We start from the raw sequence: 20,110 nt of genomic DNA, 5'->3' as shown, positions 1-20,110 counted from the left end.
ATGATTGAGAAACAATGTAGGCCCATGGTGACTTTAAGACATTCAACCATAATGTTTAATTTCTTTTGATCTGCATTTTTACCCCCCGACGCCTTAATTTTTGTTCCGCTCCGTCGTTCTCCTTCGGCTCTGTGGATTTAACATATATTAAGCGGCAGGCGTTCCGGCTTCAACCGGTACAGGGTGGTTTCGTCCGGATCGTTCTCCAATATGCTAATGAAATAGGCATGTATTGTCTAAATTGAGATCAATATTTCGTCATATTTTATCAACATTTTCGATATTTTAACGAAACAGCCATACTAAGGTATGTTATATCTATAAATACATACAAAGAGCGCAGTTAGTCACTGTTTGTTTACATGTGAGAGAAAGTATGGGGGGACAAAATAGATAGGAATAAAAGGGGAAGATGAAAATCTGAGGGAGGGGTGGAGTCGAAATATGTTTGAAAGTTGGTTTTGACTGAGAATGCAAATGACAAACCAAATAATCAATACCTACTTCCCTCTATCGCAAACTGGACAATATGTGTGCTATAAATAAGTATAATAGATTTTCCTATTTGAACATAATTATAAACACAAAAGGATGATAATGTCTATGTATGCAAGCACTAGATCTGTTACTGAACACTTGGTATCTAAACAGTGTTGTAAACTGGATTAATGCTATATATATTTCATTCGATATAGGCTTGATACTATATATATAGACTTCATCATTTTAAAAATACTTACATTCTGAAAGCTGTATCAACAACAACAACGAAGAAAATAAGGAGTTCCATCACAACACACAGACCACACTGCATAATCTGTGATTTAGCCATTCTAGTGAAAATGTTCAGATTCCCAGCATGTGATAGCCAACCACTGTGTTTACAATGTCGTATTCTAATTATGTTATGTAGAGGGGGAAACCCCGCCACGTCATAATCTATATTTAGATAACAAAATAGTATCGAAATTTCTAGGTAAAGTAGTTATCAAGCATGCTCTTTTTGTGTCATATGTTTACAGAATTTATCTTTTCAAAATATTTTAAAGTCAACGTGTCTCATTTCTGCGTTCCATCAATGACCAGGAATAAAAATGCGTTCACGGGTCAGACTAAATTAGACATGGATTCCTGGTATGTGTGACATCAACATTAGTTTCACGGGACAATAAAAATTGGTGTAACTATGGTTTTTTTCTTATTAGATTTACTAGAATATGGGGATTCATTTTAGACTGATCAAAAGACAAGTCGTGGTAGATTGTGTTTAAATGCCAAGGGGTTTCCCCACTCTGACATGTATGTCTCCTCTCTAGGTCAGCGGAGTACAGAAAGGCTAGGGGTGGGTGAGAAGTGTTTCAGATGACAAGTATTTTTTTCAAGTGTGGTACTTCGCTAGGGCAAATCAAACATGATATCATCCAGTCATACATATAACCGACGGGGCGGAAGGCATGTTTTCCAAGGAAGTATAGGGAAAGATAGGATGAAATGGGCGAATAAAAAAAAAGGGTGGTTGATAAACAGAAATGAAAATCTTATTTATATATCGATCTTATAACGGACATGGTATATGACAAATAATGAACAAATATACCTGGGGACTTGTTAGGGCTAAAAGGGAAGTGAGGAAAATCCAAAATAGCCTAGGTTATAGAAAGGAGATGTCCCTACCTTTTAATTAGTATGATTAATGATTCGTAAATAGTGTATAATTAGCAATTTTCAATATAAAAATGGAAGCTTTATCTAAACCAGTGTCTTAGGAATCTGCAAGAGAGGAAAATCCAAAAGGGCATAGGTTACTTAAAGGAGATGTCCTTACCTGTTGATTAGCATAATTAACAATTGGTAAATTGTGTATATTTAGCATTTTGTGAAATAAAAATAGATGTTTTATCTAAACCGGTGGCTTTAGAATCTGCAAAATTTAGAGTTGGCAAGCAAGGTAAAGGTAACCAAGAAATCTTTAAAAATCTAGTTAATAACACCTGTGGATAAGAACTAATTGCTAGAGTACAGTTCTATATTCATTTTTCGCTAAAACAATGAATTTAGAAATGTATTATACATGTATAGTTGATTCATAATCCTAGGTCTCCACAGCCATGATAGGAGCCACGTGTCGATATCCATAGGAGAACCATAATGGTCGAAATTAAAATTATAATATAGAAAAGAGGTGCATTAACTTCGTAAGTTAATCAATATTGTGTATTTCTGGTATGTTTGATAATTTTATAGAACATGATATACATTTATTTATTTTGATGAAATGAGGTATTCATTATCACACCAAAAATAAATAAGATTCCATATTAAGAACATGTATTTAAAACGGGTTTCAATGTATATCAACTTATCTTATCTAATGAAAATAATCCATAAACTGTATGGTACAAATTCACAATGTTGAACTTCCTTTTTTTTTTACAAATAATCAATACAATATTACTTATTTGCTATGTTTTACATATCTATCTTTATTTTTGCACACCTAATCAATGAAAAATATCGTGAAGGAGATTTGTTATTTTCATGCACGCATTTCCCCCTCTTCTACTATGTACAATATATACACAGTCCTGGTGAGTTATACCTACTTACAAGTACATGAGTTATCTTATACATACATATGCAGTATGTGTTTATAAACATCTTATACATGATGTACATAGTAAGAAGAACTGTATATAGCACTCACATTGTGGCAAGTCAGGGTCTTAAATATCGGGTATGGATTTTTATAATTCTACCACACGGCATCTACCTAATAGTACCATATTAGTTCCACACTATCACAATAAGACAACCACGAACATACCGCAGCCTCCCAAAACACACACACACACAAACACTACACACATGTATCTCGCACAAACAATAGCGGCTGTCCTTAAATGACCATAGCTGTTGATATAAACGTTCCAGGGAAGTAACCGTGTCACAAGACCTTATCACATTATGTCAATGAAGTTCCAATGAGATTGCGCATTGGTTCGTTATATTTCCGTTAAGAAGTTTTGTTTTGTGAAATTTAGACACTCTATCACGTATCAAATGGCATGTTATCCAACCCGTTACTAAAGGTTTATTTATGAATGTATTACATAAGGACTTATTAGGCTTAGTTTGTAATGAGACATTTATTAAGGCGAGCATCTTCAAAGGTTTTTCAACCCCATAGAATGCGACGAAATAGTATGTTATATAAAATATGACGAGTTTCTTTTCATTCACAACTGTTATCTCAAAGAGACATGGTACCTAAGCGAAAACTATCATAGTGAAAATATCTGTCCCCGGTTTCAAACTTTTTAAGAGGAAAGCATCCTTGAATTTAAGGTAAACATCTTAGGTAAGACACTTTCGACCCTATATACGGGAAAAACAACAGAGAATATGGACCAACCAAGGTCATGCATATATTTGCATCGAGTTCCTTGAAAAAGAACAAAAAAATAATAAGACTGTGTGTTTCGAAAAAGTAAGCATCCTTTGGTTCATGGACCACACGAGTCATGCAAACCAAGGTCACATACGGGTTAAAGCAAATTCTTTACATGAGAATTACAGTGATGACAACGTTACCAAAACCGATAACGACAAGAATTGAACATGTTTGGATTTTTATCACAAAGTTAAGCCAATAGAGAATATGGATGAAACTTTGTTCAGGAAAGGGAAATAAGTGAAGCATCATCGAATTGGACAAAGATTTTGTGACACCATTGCGGAAACATAAGTCGATACTCTCAATAAAGAGCCGAATGGGTAAAACATCACCTGTCCCTCAGTCTACCTGCAGTATAAAAGTATTATTAGGACAAAAATGCGTCTTGACATTTGACAGCTGACTTTTAAACTTTCATCCCATCGCCGAGTAGTGAACAAGTGTTATGGCTCAACCACAGCTCTTTGTTTGACAAAGCCAACAGACGTTTTCGAAAGCTGGCAAACACAGTTTAAATCGCTGTCTGTATTTAAGACAAAGATCCTCCCGTGTTGGTTTGTCCCTCTCATGTATAACTAGTATATCGGCCGTAAAACAAGGATCATAGCCGTATACAAAACCTGTAGGCTTGCCAAAATAGATGCCAATGGATGGGTATGTTTCGCCGCGGACCAGAAGCGATGATAAGATATGCCTTACTTACCACTTTAGGACATTTTCTAGTATAACGACACTGAGGACGAATCCTTCAACTCCTAAAAGCAGCAAAATCTTCGACTTTTCAAATATTTCATTCGCCGACCAAACCATAAGCGCCATTCTCCAGAAACGTGCAACGTTGAAAGTAAACAAACATTCATACCCAAATGTCCTTAGAGTGATTCCGTCACTATCGGGCCAATGCTTGTACTGACAGACGCTGCAGTGCGACATGAAAACATCGAACTGACACAGACTAGATAAACTCGGTTAACAAGAGTTGAAGTACCCTTTCTGGCTTACTAAAAGGGAAACTCCGCCTTCAAGCATAAAGCGATTATCTGTAATATATTTTTTTCTTCAAATAATTCCGTTAACAAACCATTATTCAAGATATTATCTTGCCAGAAACAAATGACCTATTGTTACGTGCACACTCTAGAATATTCACCAAGTATTGTTTCAAGATGTTGGGTATATTTTCTGCCCGTCAGCTCCGTACGGCAGCCATTGGAGGACAGCCAAACCAGCCTGTGAGTCGTATCCGTTTGTAAGAGACAGGCCACAATTATGTTTCTTTATAACTTGACCTCGGGATCTTGTATAAAAGTATTACAAAATTATCGAAATCTACATAATGTTATTTGATTTATAGTTATGTGTATATTATAGCAAAGATAATTCTGCAACAGACTCTAAACACGGTGAAATCGAACCGTGTTAAGAAGAAAAAGTTATATAACATTTAACGCAAAATGAATTAAATTATCACTTGCATACATGGTATCAAAACATGGCAAGAAATGGTCAAAAGAAGAAAGTGAAATGGTGTATTCCAACACACCACATAAAAATTTTCATTTCCAATCATCATATATGCCAACATTGGTCTTTTCAATAACGTGAATTAGATAGGAATGACAAGTGAACGACTCGATATTAGACAGAAAATGATACAACCAAGGTCTAATTTATTTGATCTGACCTCTCGCTGTAAACGTGTTTGTGAATTCTTTGAGACTTCCCCGTTGTGCCAGAGAGATAATAGCCGCAAGAACGCCAGATAGGTCTGGTACGAGATGTTACATCAGGATCCATAAACGTGACTTTGTGAGCGGTAAGAATCCATGTAAAATTCTCTCACTCTCATTGTCTTTACCTTGTCAGACTTGCCATACAGGAAAGTAAGGTATTACTCGAGCCTCAACTCTGTGACCTTCAACTTGCTGATACGTACCCCTTGGTGTCAGTCCTTACGATATTGTTTGATAATGTTTACAACATTAAGGAAGGATCAAAGGTGTTCAGTACGCCCATTAGTCAAAGATCGAGTATGAAATGATAATAGAAAAGTAGGAAACTTCGCAAGTGCGCAAAGTTGGGTAATTTCATTCGAAGTTTCGCCAGTATTTCATTCGGCAAGATTTTTTTTATAACGGCGATAGCTTTTATCAAGATTTGAGTCATCAATCTTTAAGGTATCACATCAAAACAATCTAGTTATTTCAAGCAGCCTCAAAGCTTCTCCAATTGACGATTTTCCTTGTGTCAGTAATGAGCAAGGCCATTGTAAAAAACGAAAACGTGTATTCGCCATGCAGAACATCTAACGGTCTTCATTCATAAGCAATGGTGTGGTCAAACTTTTTTTTTGTATCAAGAAGTATCCAGGTCACCTCGACCAGCACATTGCCAATAGTTTCATGGCATGTTATATGTAATCAGATTGGTCAGCTATCATTGGCCTTGCTTTTCGCCGTGAATCTTAAGTTTATAGTGTTTCTATCTGGGAAACGCAATACACTCCGTGAGAGATTGGTGATTTTAGATGATACTGATGAATCCTAAGTCAGATGAGTTTTACGAGCTCCTTCACTTACCTCATTCAGCGCCATATGAATTCCTGATTTAATCATAAGAATCATATAATGCGTTAATAATGGAAAATTATTGATATTAGATAATAAATAACGATTAAATACCTAAACTCCTTCCCTCCCCAATTCTATAGATTAGAGTGTGAGGGCAAATTCCTCGTAAAGCTTAATAGGGAGATCAGGCTAATCTATATACATTCTTGTACATGTATAGCATTGGGAAAACTGACAATCAATGCATAGACCATCTAAATTAGAATCAACACCGTACTCCCTAATTAAAACAAGTATTTTTTTACTATAGCTTTCTCTTGTCGGGGTCCTTCCTGGAATGTACAAACTATAAAGGTTTTGGTCAATACAAGCATTGCTGCAATATCAGCCTATCACTTCTACAACTGAAATACATTGTATGCATTTCGCATGCAATGGATTTTTTCGTAAAAGTTTTCTTGAATCATCTATCGGGAATTTCAGCATTATGTAAAACGGTAAAGCGAGTTATGGCTATCAAAATATGAAACCACATCAACATTCGAAGTAGTGTGCATCAATATTTGAGAAACGTATTTAATCACTCTCTGAGAATTAGCTATTACAATCCTTGACCTGCATAATGCCGAAGGGGAACCAATCCCTTAAAAATTATGATTCAGAACATTCACATAGACTCTGGCCGGGAAGTCAAAGATGGTTGTCTTGTGGCAATGTTGTTCTCCATACTTGGAAACCGAATAAACCTTCTAAAACTATTCTCAAATGGAGGAAAAGTTATTTTTGGATTTCTTTCAATAACAAGCTTTGACCTTGAAACCCAAGATGGCTGCCTATCGGTCATATTTGTCTTCGTAGCCAAAACCAACAATTGAGTTTCGCAAGCAGGAAAACCTGTGTAAACAAATCAGATTCGTCAAGGATTTTCAAAACGTACAAATATACTAAATATACCTGTAACTTGCCTGTATTTGATGTATTCGTACTCGTCAATGTACATAATGCATGGGAAACACCAAATGTGATAGGAATGACAGGGCTACCATACATAATGACCTTGAACTGACGTATTGTGTTGGTAAACACACGCGCGTGCAGTCATTCGTCATTGTTATACACATACAATATTCCTCAGACATGGGAATTTACTAGCAATGCTTTACATGAAACATGTCGTAAGCATGATTTTAGGATATTACCACAGGGCGAAAAATAGCAGAAAATAATTGTAACATTATTGAAGCGACTTGACATAAGTATGTCATTAAACCATGCGGTGGTTTGTAAGTTTGCTATAAATAACTTCTTAATTGATGTAATTTCTTATAACAGCTCTAGAACCATACGAATCAAGCTTACTTGTTGATGGAGAACAAAACATGGTCAATGTAGCAGGAAAAAACACATATACCATGACACCACTGAAGTCAGAAGTACTTAAAGTGTGAATTATGATTGGCGGTACAAAATAAAGTGAGCAGGGAAAATACAGGCAAACATTATCAAGCATCGCCATGAAGCTGGTTTATACCTTAATGTAACTAATTAACACAAACATATATGTATACGTATCAGATTGATGGTCAGTAAACCCAGTGGATGTTGTTCCACGTGAAGCATGATGTCCGGAATCTTACATGCATTGTTTACTTACATCCAAGCGTCGGAATATCCAGAAATAACTCCGTGGATTTGAGCCATTCCTTTCTACCGCAAGTACATTCACAAGTGTATGTGTATCACAAACAAAGTCACTGAGGATATACAAAGTCTAGCTCATTGTCATTAATACACATAATGTACTGTGCAGACAAGTTTGGTACAGGGATTTCACGTACAAGTACCCTGTGAGGTTCCGGTACAGTGATTACACGTACGGGTACCCTGTCAGGTTCCGGTACAGTGATTACACGTACGGGTACCCTGTCAGGTTCCGGTACAGTGATTTCACGTACGAGTACCCTGTCAGGTTCCAGTACAGTGATTACACGTGCAAATACCCTTTCAGGTTTCGGTACACTAATTACACGTACGAGTACCCTGTCAGGTTCCAGTACAGTGATTTCACGTACGAGTACCCTGTCTTGTTTCGGTACAGTGATTACACGTGCAAATATCCTGTCAGGTTCCGGTACAGTGATTACACGTACGAGTACCCTGTCATGTTTCGGTAGAGTGATTACATGTGCAAATACCCTGTTAGGTTCCACTACAGTGATTACACGTGCAAATACCCTTTGAGGTTTCGGTAGACTGATTACACGTACGAGTATCCTGTCAGGTTTCGGTACAGTGATTACACGTACAAACATTCCGTCATGTCTCGGTACAGTGATCACAAATCAATTAACCTTTCAGGTTGCGATGCAGTGTACAAATACCCGAAAATATTTGGTGCAGTGGTTGCAAGTACAAATATCCTATCGGGTCTTCTATATACCATTTCAAGCTTCAGTACGAAGTAATATATCCCTGACTCCATCATGGTACAAGCCAAATATGATATACATAATTAAGATGGACAGGAAACGTTTCCTACAGGTCACACTTGTCACTGTAATCCTTGAAGCACAAATGTAGGTCAATGTCTCTGACGTTTAATTTGATCATGTTGAGAAAGAGGTCAATTTATTTGGTAAACTATACGTCTTTCAGTGTGATTTAGCTGGACAGTTTCCATCCTTCCGATTTGGTAGTCCTTCATCTCGGCATACCACTGACCACATCTTATGTCTATAGATTATTCAGGGAGAAACTGTTTAAGTTTTAACTCATTTAAATTTGTGGCAAGTTTATTGAGGTAAACAAAAAGGCAGAAGTTTATCCCAGTACGTTGCTGGCTTAATGTTACAACGTAAGATTATTCAGAAGCCTTCATTGTTAATTTGGCTCGCATTGCCTTGATATCCGTTGTCCACACAATGCGATGCGATAACCCACATCTCATGACCCTAGGCCTATTGTTACTGAAGGTATGTTGTAATTGTATGTCAGTGAAACAGGTATCGCATTCAATGGCAACAACAATGTAGACTGAATCAGGTTACATATACACCATACCATTAACTTATATAGCAAACCGTCAACTTATATAGCAAACCATTAACTTATATAGCAAACCGTCAATTATATACCACACCGTCAATGTATATACCACACCGTCAATGTATACACCATACCATTAACTTATATAGCAAACCATCAACTTATATAGCAAACCGTCAATGTATATACCACACCGTCAATTATATACCACACCGTCAATGTATACACCATACCATTAACTTATATAGCAAACCGTCAAATCAACTCTCGTATATACCACACCATCAAATCAACTCTCGTATGTACCATACCATCAAATCAACTCTCGTATATACCACACCATTAAATCAACTCTCGTATATACCAAACCATCAAATCAACTCTCGTATATACCATTCCATCAAATCAACTCTCGTATATACCATTCCATCAAATCAACTCTCCTATAAACCACACCATCAAATCAACTCTCGTATACACCATACCATCAAATCAACTCTCGTATATACCACACCATCAAATCAACTCTCGTATACACCACACCATCAAATCAACTCTCGTATTAGCCACGACATTAAATCAACTCTCGTATATACCACACCATTAAATCAACTTTCAATTTTATACCATATCATCAAATTTTCTCTCCGCTTTGCTTTACCATAAATAAAAAGTTGTCAGTGTTTTTCATTAGAACTTTGTTAACCTTAACTTACTCTTTGAGAAACTAAATGATCGTTATATGGACGACCATCTCGGAACCAATTCCCTTTTTTGCTTGTAATCACAATTAATCCAGCAGCTCTGGGTAACCATAGATATTGACGATAAAATGAATTCTGGAGTAGAGGAGGGGTGTGGGTTATAAGTATCTTATGTTTAGTCAACCAGTGATCAAAACTAGTATATATTATATAATACATCAGCTTAAGGTGCTTACCTTGTTATGCTGGCTAACATGACAACAGCCACTGTAACTAGTGTCCCGATACCCAGCACGAGCACAAACACGTGGTGAGATCTTACTTTATCCATCATCATTAACACAACTTAGTTATAATGTTTAAAGCATCCGTCTCGTCAAAATAACTTGCTCAAAATACGAACCGCTGTACAGATTTAGGTTCATATGGAATGATATATAATTCTGATGGCGTTGTCATTATATATTATAAGAATCTGGGTCTGTGTTCACGCGCCGGGTTCATGTATGGACAATGATTCAGCGAGGAAATCAAACACGCCCTATCAAAACCCCGATGAGAAAACAATTTGTTCTGTTTGATAGTATTCAGTGCCTTTTCACGGTAACAAAATCTATTTTATATGTACAGGTGAAAGTTCGTTTTTTTTCTTCCTTTACAGGTCAAGGTGTCATTGACCCTCCCTACCTATTAAACAACCTGCATGGACAAATGTATGTGTGTATTCACGGGGACTGGCCGGACGGGCGTTCACATCATGTGATATACCTATAGGTATAAGTTGGATGATTCCCAAACAATTAAGCTGACGTTTCTTTAACAGAATGCTTTTTCCCTGTAGCATTATGTTACTGACCGAGCGGTCACTCTGACGGCAATGGAAGGTAGTGGCCAATAATCGCATGTATATTTTTGTTCTGACCAGTTTTCCTATAATCAGCAAAGGTCGAAGTAGAACTGACCGGTCGTATATATATATATATATATATATATATATCGCGTGTATTGAAAGCAGTAATGTCCAATAACACTGACCGCTTGGCTCAAATCTGATAGTATCATGTACGTGTGTATACATAAACATTTGACTTTCCACACCCCAATACCCGGTTGATGCCCTTAGAACTGTAATACAATTATGGCGGACATGTTTGTCTCGAAGTACACTACCTTATTATTACATGACGTTCTTACTGTAGTCTGAAAAACAACATATTTTATAGTTCTCATGAAATATCGTCTTGAAGACTTTTGTGTAGAAAGCAATATAAGTAGAACCAAAGCTGAAAGAGAATTTTAATTATCGAATATCAATAATGATTTGAACTTCATCGCAAGATGGAATCACCCATTGAATGTGTTAAGTAAGGCAGCAATAAATAAAATTCGAATAAAAAGCTAAACGTAGATCACAGCAATATTATAACATAATTCAGTAAAAGTGTATGCAATCTAATTCAAATCTAGATGGTCACTGTCACTACGTAACATGAACATCTAACAACATCGCAAAAGGGGTCAGGTCAGGATGACCTTTTGGATTAACCAATCAAAATGGTACTTACAGAATCCCGGAAGTGAATTTCGTATGTCCGGACTAGCATGACTAGAGTGCATAGCTTGCATAATCTGTCAATCTATTTCAAATCATTTCGTCCGACGAATGATATAGCTATATATATGCTTTACCGAAATAGTTAGCTTCAGATGTGAAGAATGGGTGAGATAGATGACATTGAAATATTGACATTTCGACCTGAAGGTGAAATATTGAGATAAGCAAAGGTCACAAGAACGTGACCCCTTATTTGATGTCGTTACATGTTTATGTAACGAAGTGATATTGATCATCTAGATTTTAATTAGATTGCGATCCCTGTAGAATTCCAAATTCAATATAACCAGAACAATGAAGAATTCTTAATCTACTATGAACAAATCCCTGGAGAATTAATTCTTCATTTGGTTAACTATAATATGAGAAAACAAATTCGAAATAACTAGAAAAAATGCTTTGTATTGACAATTTCGTGGATTATGTGAATCGAAAATTCGACAGTAAAACACCAAAACATCACAGTTTATAATCTTTTCAAAGATGCTACATCGCTGATAAAGTAAAAACAACATCCCCCCCAAAAATGCTTAAAACGGTACAGAAATATATCCTATCTACACCAACAAATGAAAAAAAATATTACCAGCACTCTAAAATAATCGTTTCAGAGACCGAAACTTACATACAAAACACAGAGGCAGATCTTCGGGACGCAATTATTCTTTTTATTATTTTAAGATTTAAATATATAAAGGAAACTTAAAATTACAGTAGCTGGAAACAACTATAGTACTAATTAGTATTACTTTAAAATGTAATTGTAGGTGTTTGTATACAACAACGTATCTTAATCATAATTACAGTTTGTCGGAGATGTAGCCATTGTAAGTTATATTTTTATCAAATTAACATATTCTTTTAAATATAACGCAGTTCATGCCCTACAGGTAAGATAAGTATTTAATGACATACCTTTCGTCACCATACAAGAAGGCTAGTGACGTATTTCCGGTCTCTGTACCATTTCTGCCATTCCTGTGTCGAAGTTGATTGATTTCTTCCATTGCTTTGGTAAACCTGTGTTGCATGCCAAACAAGATACATTACTGACGTACTTATTATCATGAAATTAATTGATTTATTTTAAAATACATTTTGTAAGACATTGTAAGTCTTTCGGAAGATCTTACACAGGGACTTGAATTCTCAACACACAGCCCATATCCACTGTACGTGTACGTACATATAGAATCTATATATGGACAGTGGGTTGCGAATTCGTGCGAAATACTTCTGCATGATCAACTCGTTTATGCTTCGAATAAATAAATAAATAAATAAATAAATAAATAAATAAATAAATAAAAATAATTAAAAAAAAAATAAAGAAAAAGAAACATCACAGAGTTACATAAAGGCCGTATGGTAAGTATACCTTGGCGAAGATACCTTTTACAGAAGAGTTCCAATTCAAAAGTCTGGTAATAGAAGCCCATGTATGGCAGTAAGCATTTGTAATCTTACCGCACAGTAGTACAGATAATGTAAATAATTTTTTTTTTTAAACGAACAGAAAAAAACAACAACAAGTTTACAGGATATTCAAACGCTGTAGATTCTTGAAGGAAAGAAAAAGAACTTTTGTAATTAATCTGATTTTTTCTTGTGTCGATATGACCAGATACACATATTGTTATTACTAAACAATTTATCAAATGATCCTAAATATACAATGTATATAAACAGTTGCATTAATGACACTTGTCGAGGTCAGTATAGTGATTCAACAACCTGTGAAGTATTATGTAATACAAATTATCTTTTACTTATCTTTTAATTTTTTACTTCAACAATGTATGATGTATACATTTTATAATATAAGTGTAGATCACTTAAGCTAGCGTGCCTGCCATGTCAGTGTATGTACAAGTACAACTAGTGCCTGTACATACTCATTTGAAAACTTTGAACTGTTCGTCGCACTACTTCGTACTTTAGTATATCTAAATTGCGATGACATTTACCTAATTTACATATATATTTAGACAACTTACATTGTTTTGAATTTCAATCGACATTTGCTGTGATTTCACAACTCTAACGTGACATAAGAAATGGATATACATGTATAAGGACAAAATGTGCATGCACGTTATATAACTGTATATGATGTTGAGATTTTCTCTTTATTTTTGTATATATATATATAATTAAAAATATATAATGTCCTTGTGATGGATATACATAGTAATAATAATAAAAAACACAAACCAGAAATTCACACTAGCGCTTTCACATGCTTTGAGAGCAAGCTCTTCAGGCGTATTTCTGGTTTGTGTTTTTTATTATTATTACTATATATATATATCATATTAATTATTGACAAACACTATAGTCACGAAAGCAGAATTATTAGACTAGAACGGTGAAGTGATACTGCCAAACTAGATCATTTTAGATTTGTATTTCGGAAGAAAAAAGATCACCACAAGAAGACAGTTTAAGTGGCAGTTTGTTTAAAGCTGTGTTTTATGTTATTGTGCAATTATCCACCATATGATAACAATGTTATAAGATTATGGTCATATCTCCATCAGATTAAACCTCGACATATCCCAGGCTGTCGGACATTGAGCCCACTATAAGCTCTTTCAAGGTCGCGTGTACCTGATTCATGAAATCGGCCAAAATAAACATGTTGCTTGTGTTGATATAGCTCATATGTATGATATAACCGGGAAGGGTTTCATTATATCATGCATGGGTTGTGATATTTCAGTGTGACTGCGCTATAAAATGCAACATGACTGTTCTATCCTCTATGGACACATCCTTACAGCAGCTGTTGCAAAGATGATGGCTATAAATAGGGAATCTTATATGAAAACAGTCGTACAAATGTATACTAACTTAAATGTGTGGAAATCTGAGAAGTTTTTTAGATAATAAATCAAGTGAAAAAAGCTTTCTCTCAATTCCAGTTTCTAGATTTACCATTCTTTGTTAAGAAAATTCCTTCACTAATTATTTTTTCATTAGAAAACGTTACAGAATTTAAGGAAAATCCCTTACCATACTTAAATTACATACTGTTTCCCTATGGGAAATTTTAAGTAACGGAAGAATTTTTTTGAAACCTTAGTCATTTTACGTGTAACGCACAAAACTTATATCTACGCAAACTTAATTACAGTAAAAATCTTTCACGAACATCTTTTTTAGTACTTACGTCACAACCCTGACCAGTAATATGATAGGGATAATGGTCACGAACGCTATGGCGAAAACCGTGATCAGCATTGCACGTGTTTCCTTCATAATGGTGGTGTGGTCACTGTCTGGTCAGCTTGGTCTGAGTTTCTCCTTTCCAACGGTCACCGCTTGTTCACTGGTTACTCGGTGTTTTCGTTCGTCTATTATTCACAAAATATGATTTTGTCCACCTATTGATCACTAAATGATCGCTATCTTATCGGTGTGTTATTTACCGCAGATTGTTCACGTTAAGCTGGACAATGGTCACTGACAGCTCACATCAGACATATACAACAATTAGTTATTCTCTCTTACGTAATTCCCTGTCCATTGAATGCCACTTGCTGGTCACTTTCCGAATCGCTATATCACTGACAGGATCGTAACCTATGACCAAAAAAACATCAGCCCGAAAATCTACGTAACTTCAGAACAAGTTTATCCTGATCTAGCTATCCGCGATCTCCGCTATCTTTGATAAGAGTACACAGCTAGCTATAGGCTAAATCTTCTTATCTACTACTTGTCATCCCGGCAAAACACATCGGACGAATTCGAACCAGCCTCGTCTAATCAAATATCAACAGGAAGTCAAGTCCGCACTCACCAGCTGGGCAAGTTATTCATAAAACGAAAGTAGACTACGTCTACATGTACATATGGTTATTGATATGTTCTGACACAGCCAAACATTATCACGCAGTTTACTCGTGGTTGGAAGCTTTCGTTTCTAGTAAGGTCAAGGTATTTCACTTACTCAGAATTATTTATGCATATCCACGTAAATTTAAATGACATGTATACATGGAAATGATATTATTTTACATCTTATTATGTATACGTATATATAGGTTTATATATATAGGGTCTAGTAAGTAATAATGACGGTATAAACCAAATATAGGTACTGGATCCTAACAAACAAATGTTGGATGCGTATTACTAGAAATAGATATATGTCAAGTAGTAATAACGACAGTACAGACAAGTAAATTGTCAAATTTTCGAGGCAATCTGCCCCTTTATCAAGACACAGGTAAATTACATACGATCACATATAGACATAGAACATGGAACAGTTACACAAATATAGTAGGTATAAACAACAAAGAGTATCATGATGTTGTAAAAATGATCCCCCTCGGCCGATACTAAATTCGCCGAGGGCCTATTATGATTAATAAGGAAACATCTTTGGTGGTGTACATATGCTAAAAGTAAATGAATGAATGAATGAATGAATGAATGAACAAATAAATAAATAAATAATATAACTTAAAGGTTTAGGTTTATATATATATATATATACATATTCACGCGTGGCCAATAGTTACAATATCTCTTTCCATTACAGGGAAATACCGCAGCATGTCTGATACAAGTTTCATTTTTGTGACATCACCGTTTATTTACGTACCAAAACATAGTCTATAAATAAAGTGAAAGTCCCATTTTTGAGTATACACATCATTTCCTTTATTTAGAGGTTACGGAAGTATTTCAAACTGTGTAAAGGGGCTGCATCTCCGAAAAAGAGAAATTTTACAAATTATTGACAGATTTAAAATAAGAAAAGACCATTGTGTATTTTTATACAATACCAATATTTGCATATTACCAACCTACAAAACGTTGAGCTTCACATTTTTAACCATCTTAACATTTTTAAGCGAATAGATGATTAATTGCACATTGTTCATACTGTTCCTCTATAGTACGTAAATACCTGTCTTAAAAACCAATTATCCATGCGGCTGTTTTATTCCCAAATGGTGGATGACATTTCAGACCATTTTTGTGACAAGCATAGTGCATCTGCGGTCGGCTCTGTGGTATCTTAATCAGCAAAATCGATCTATTTTTGTTTTAGAGGTTAATTATCATTAATTGACAACAAATCATCGATATATCTAAAAGCGAAATTGACAATGACATGTACTCTCTTGCGGAAATAAATCTATCTACAAGCCTAGTATAGGTCATTGACCTAAAGTGAATGATGTAATGTACATGGGGTGGGTAAAATGGAATGATATTGTACACTTACGTGTATTTAAGCGAATGATGTAATGTATAAATCATGTTTGGGTAAAATGGAATGATTTTGTGCACTTGCGTTTATTTAAGTGAATTATGTAATCAGGGTAACATGTACATGTGTGTGTAAGAGAATTATTTTATGCACATGCATATGTTGATGTATCTAAAAATCATTGATGATATATACATTTGGCATATGCATAACTGTTATTATGATTACGCGTGTATTTAGTGATTGACAGTCTCTGCATGGGTGAGCGAACGTGAATGATATGGGTGGGTGAGCGAACGTGAATGATGTGGGTGGGTGGGCGAACGTGAATGATGTGGGTGGGTGGGCGAAGGTGGAAGTGATAACAATGTATATTATCATGCTATAGTTACAGGATATCACTCTCCAAATCATGTATTTTGTTTGTATGTTTTGTATCCATTTTTACCTATGGGCCATAAGACCATTGGAATAAAACTGAATTGAATTGCGTTGAATTGACCCCCCTGTTGAGAGAACTTTAGGCTTTTTAATATTGAAATATGTAAATATATGTCTTTTGCTATAGACGTCTTCCGTTATTCATTTTTTTAATTAGCTATAATTACCGAGAGCTGTCGATCTTGTTTACTCTACTGACGGACACTAGTCGCTAGACCTATGGCGTGGTTACCTGTTCGTTACTCATATTGTCAATATGCCAGTTCAATATGCTTTGCGTGAACTTAGCAACTTGAAATGGTAATGGAACCAAATTACAGCTTGGTCCTTTTGATCGCGAAAATCCTACATAGACAGCATTTATTGCGTATCAAAATATATTGTAGATTTTGATTGATTTTATTATAGTATGCTACACTTTCTGGTAGGACATGGAAATAAACTACGACCATCGATGATGTTTAATTACATAGTTATAATTATATTTTAATAGTTGCTGCATACAAAATTTATACGGAAGACATCTTGTGTCTGACGATTTTTTTATAACAATAATTTGCGGAAACTAAATGATCGACATTGCTCGCTGAATATTTTTCAACTTGGCTTGTTTGTCATAATGTTGTATCAGTTTGGTGTGCTGATTATGATAAGATGTATGGCATATATTGGTTTAAAAAAAATAAAATGTAAAGAAATGAGTTTTTGAATAAAACTTTGAATGCACAAAAACTTCTATACATGAAAATTAAGTTTGTTAATACAATGGATATTTCATCATAGGGCCTAGAGTTGCATCATCGGACTATTTAGAAATTGCGAGGGGTTTTTCGCGAATTCAAATCATTTTTGGCATTCAGCGCATCATCTGCACTAGCCAAGGTTTCTGATTACGTTACACTCCACAATATTGTAATCAGAAGTCTTGGCTAGCGAAGATGAGAGCGCATTGGAGGACCAACTTTTACTATGTCTTAATTCATTCTATTAACCAAGAGACAACTAAAATTATATTCTTACACAGGTGGTCCTCCGATGCATCAAAAAATAAACAACAAACGTATAAAAACGTATAAAATATTTTATTATGCTACTTCCTAATTTTTTTTTTTTTCATATTTTAAAGATATTCTTAACATTAGAAGTGTGTTTAATACAATGTATTTTATATAAAGATAAAAATGTTGAGATAAAAAAATTCCACCTGGTCATACATGGATAGATAATGCCAAATTCCAATCTAATTTGTCAATTTCACCTCATTTCATACGATATTGACTGACTACATATACGCAATGATTTCATTATCCGTTCACAACGCACTGCGACGCAATGGACCATGGTGATTTATTTTGGTACTGTGGTAATCACAATAGGTCACGTGATATTTACCTGTATTCCCAGGTCAGACTATCGTTGTCCGTATCCAAGGTCAGGATAACCGATAAACGACCTTCGTGTACTCTTTCAACACTCAATTTTACTGCATCTTAAAAAAAAAGAAGTTTTTAACACAGACAATGACACAGTCGAAGGGAGACTACTGGCGACATATCTCAATTCGTCTTGCTGACTACAGAGTTATCTCTCTTACAATGTCAGTTTGAGTCATAGACACATTACTGAATTAAAATGTAAACTTGATTTATTTTACAACAATTGCGAAACAAGTTATATTAACTTACATTAATCACGCAAAATTTCTTAATTAGTTAACAGGTCCAATAAGGAACTCTATCTCCGGCACACTAAAAGTGTGATCGATCAAAAAGACAAGAAGAGGCCATTATCAATTTTATACAATGCCGACAGTAACATACTTTATGCTATTTCCACCATTCAGCTTCTTTTTTATCTTTATTTTTTTAACTTTGATTAATTGCGTCTCGAGAAAATTCTGTCGTGCTCCGTCTCGATATCATGTTCATGATTATTTTGGGGTACTGTTTTTATTGTTTCTTGATTTTTCAGTGATAATACGATATATTTCTATACCGTAGGTGCCATGCTCCTGATATACTGTCGCTGGTGTAACATCTTAATTAACACACATGACTGAATCAACACATTTTGATTTCTTTCGATTTCATATTGATAAAAATGTCAAACAGCACAATAACCTCAAATAGTATTGTAACAAGCCACATTTGTAACCCCATCCATAACTGAAACCCTATCTATTGCTGTAACCTCACTCGCTATTGTAACCTCACTCACTGTTTTAACCTCATCACTATTGTAACCTTCCCACTATTGTAACATCACTCACTATTGTAACCTCACTCACTATTGTAACCTCACTCACTATTGTAACCTCACTCACTATTGTAACCTCACTCACTATTGTAACCTCACTCACTATTGTAACCTCACTCACTATTGTAACCTCACTCACTATTGTAACCTCACTCACTATTGTAACCTCACTCACTATTGTAACCTCACTCACTATTGTAACCTCACTCACTATTGTAACCTCACTCACTATTGTAACCTCACTCACTATTGTAACCTTCCCTCACTATTGTAACCTCACTCACTATTGTAACCTCACTCACTATTGTAACCTCACTCACTATTGTAACCTCACTCACTATTGTAACCTCACTCACTATTGTAACCTCACTCACTATTGTAACCTCACTCACTATGTAACCTCACTCACTATTGTAACCTCACTCACTATTGTAACCTCACTCACTATTGTAACCTTACTCACTATTGTAACCTCACTCACTATTATAACCTCACTCACTATTGTAACCTCACTCACTATTGTAACCTAACTACCTATTGTAACCTTCCATCTATTTTAACATCATTCACTATTGTAACCTCACTCACTATTGTAACCTTACTCACTATTGTAACCTCACTCACTATTGTAACCTCACTCACTATTGTAACCTCACTCACTATTGTAACCTCACTAACTATTGTAACCTTACTCACTATTGTAACCTCACTCACTATTGTAACCTCACCACTATTGTAACCTCACTCACTATTGTAACCTTACTCACTATTGTAAGCCTCACTCACTATTGTAAC

At 35.3% G+C, this 20,110-nt stretch overlaps 1 protein-coding gene across 3 annotated transcripts in view; it reads right to left on the bottom strand.

Moving 5' to 3' along the window:
- The window catches only part of LOC117321970, a 47,681-nt gene extending 32,613 nt beyond the window's left edge, over positions 1–15,068 (bottom strand). The window contains exons 1-2 of one of the 3 annotated variants that reach the window (XM_033876611.1): positions 14,561–15,068; positions 12,304–12,408 (exon numbers count right to left, since the gene is read on the bottom strand). In XM_033876611.1, coding sequence (XP_033732502.1) covers positions 12,304–12,408; positions 14,561–14,649 — 194 coding nt within the window. In that variant the 5' untranslated portion in view covers positions 14,650–15,068. Of the gene's footprint in view, positions 1–740; positions 848–7,678; positions 7,758–12,303; positions 12,409–14,560 lie in introns of those variants that run through there. The other 2 variants (XM_033876622.1, XM_033876620.1) reach the window with 2 other exon arrangements.
- Between the last annotated feature and the right edge of the window lie 5,042 nt (positions 15,069–20,110).

This window comes from Pecten maximus, chromosome 2 (genome assembly GCF_902652985.1).
Source record: "Pecten maximus chromosome 2, xPecMax1.1, whole genome shotgun sequence".
NCBI classification, from domain to species: domain Eukaryota; kingdom Metazoa; phylum Mollusca; class Bivalvia; order Pectinida; family Pectinidae; genus Pecten; species Pecten maximus.
This window is presented reverse-complemented; position numbering and strand designations above follow the sequence as displayed.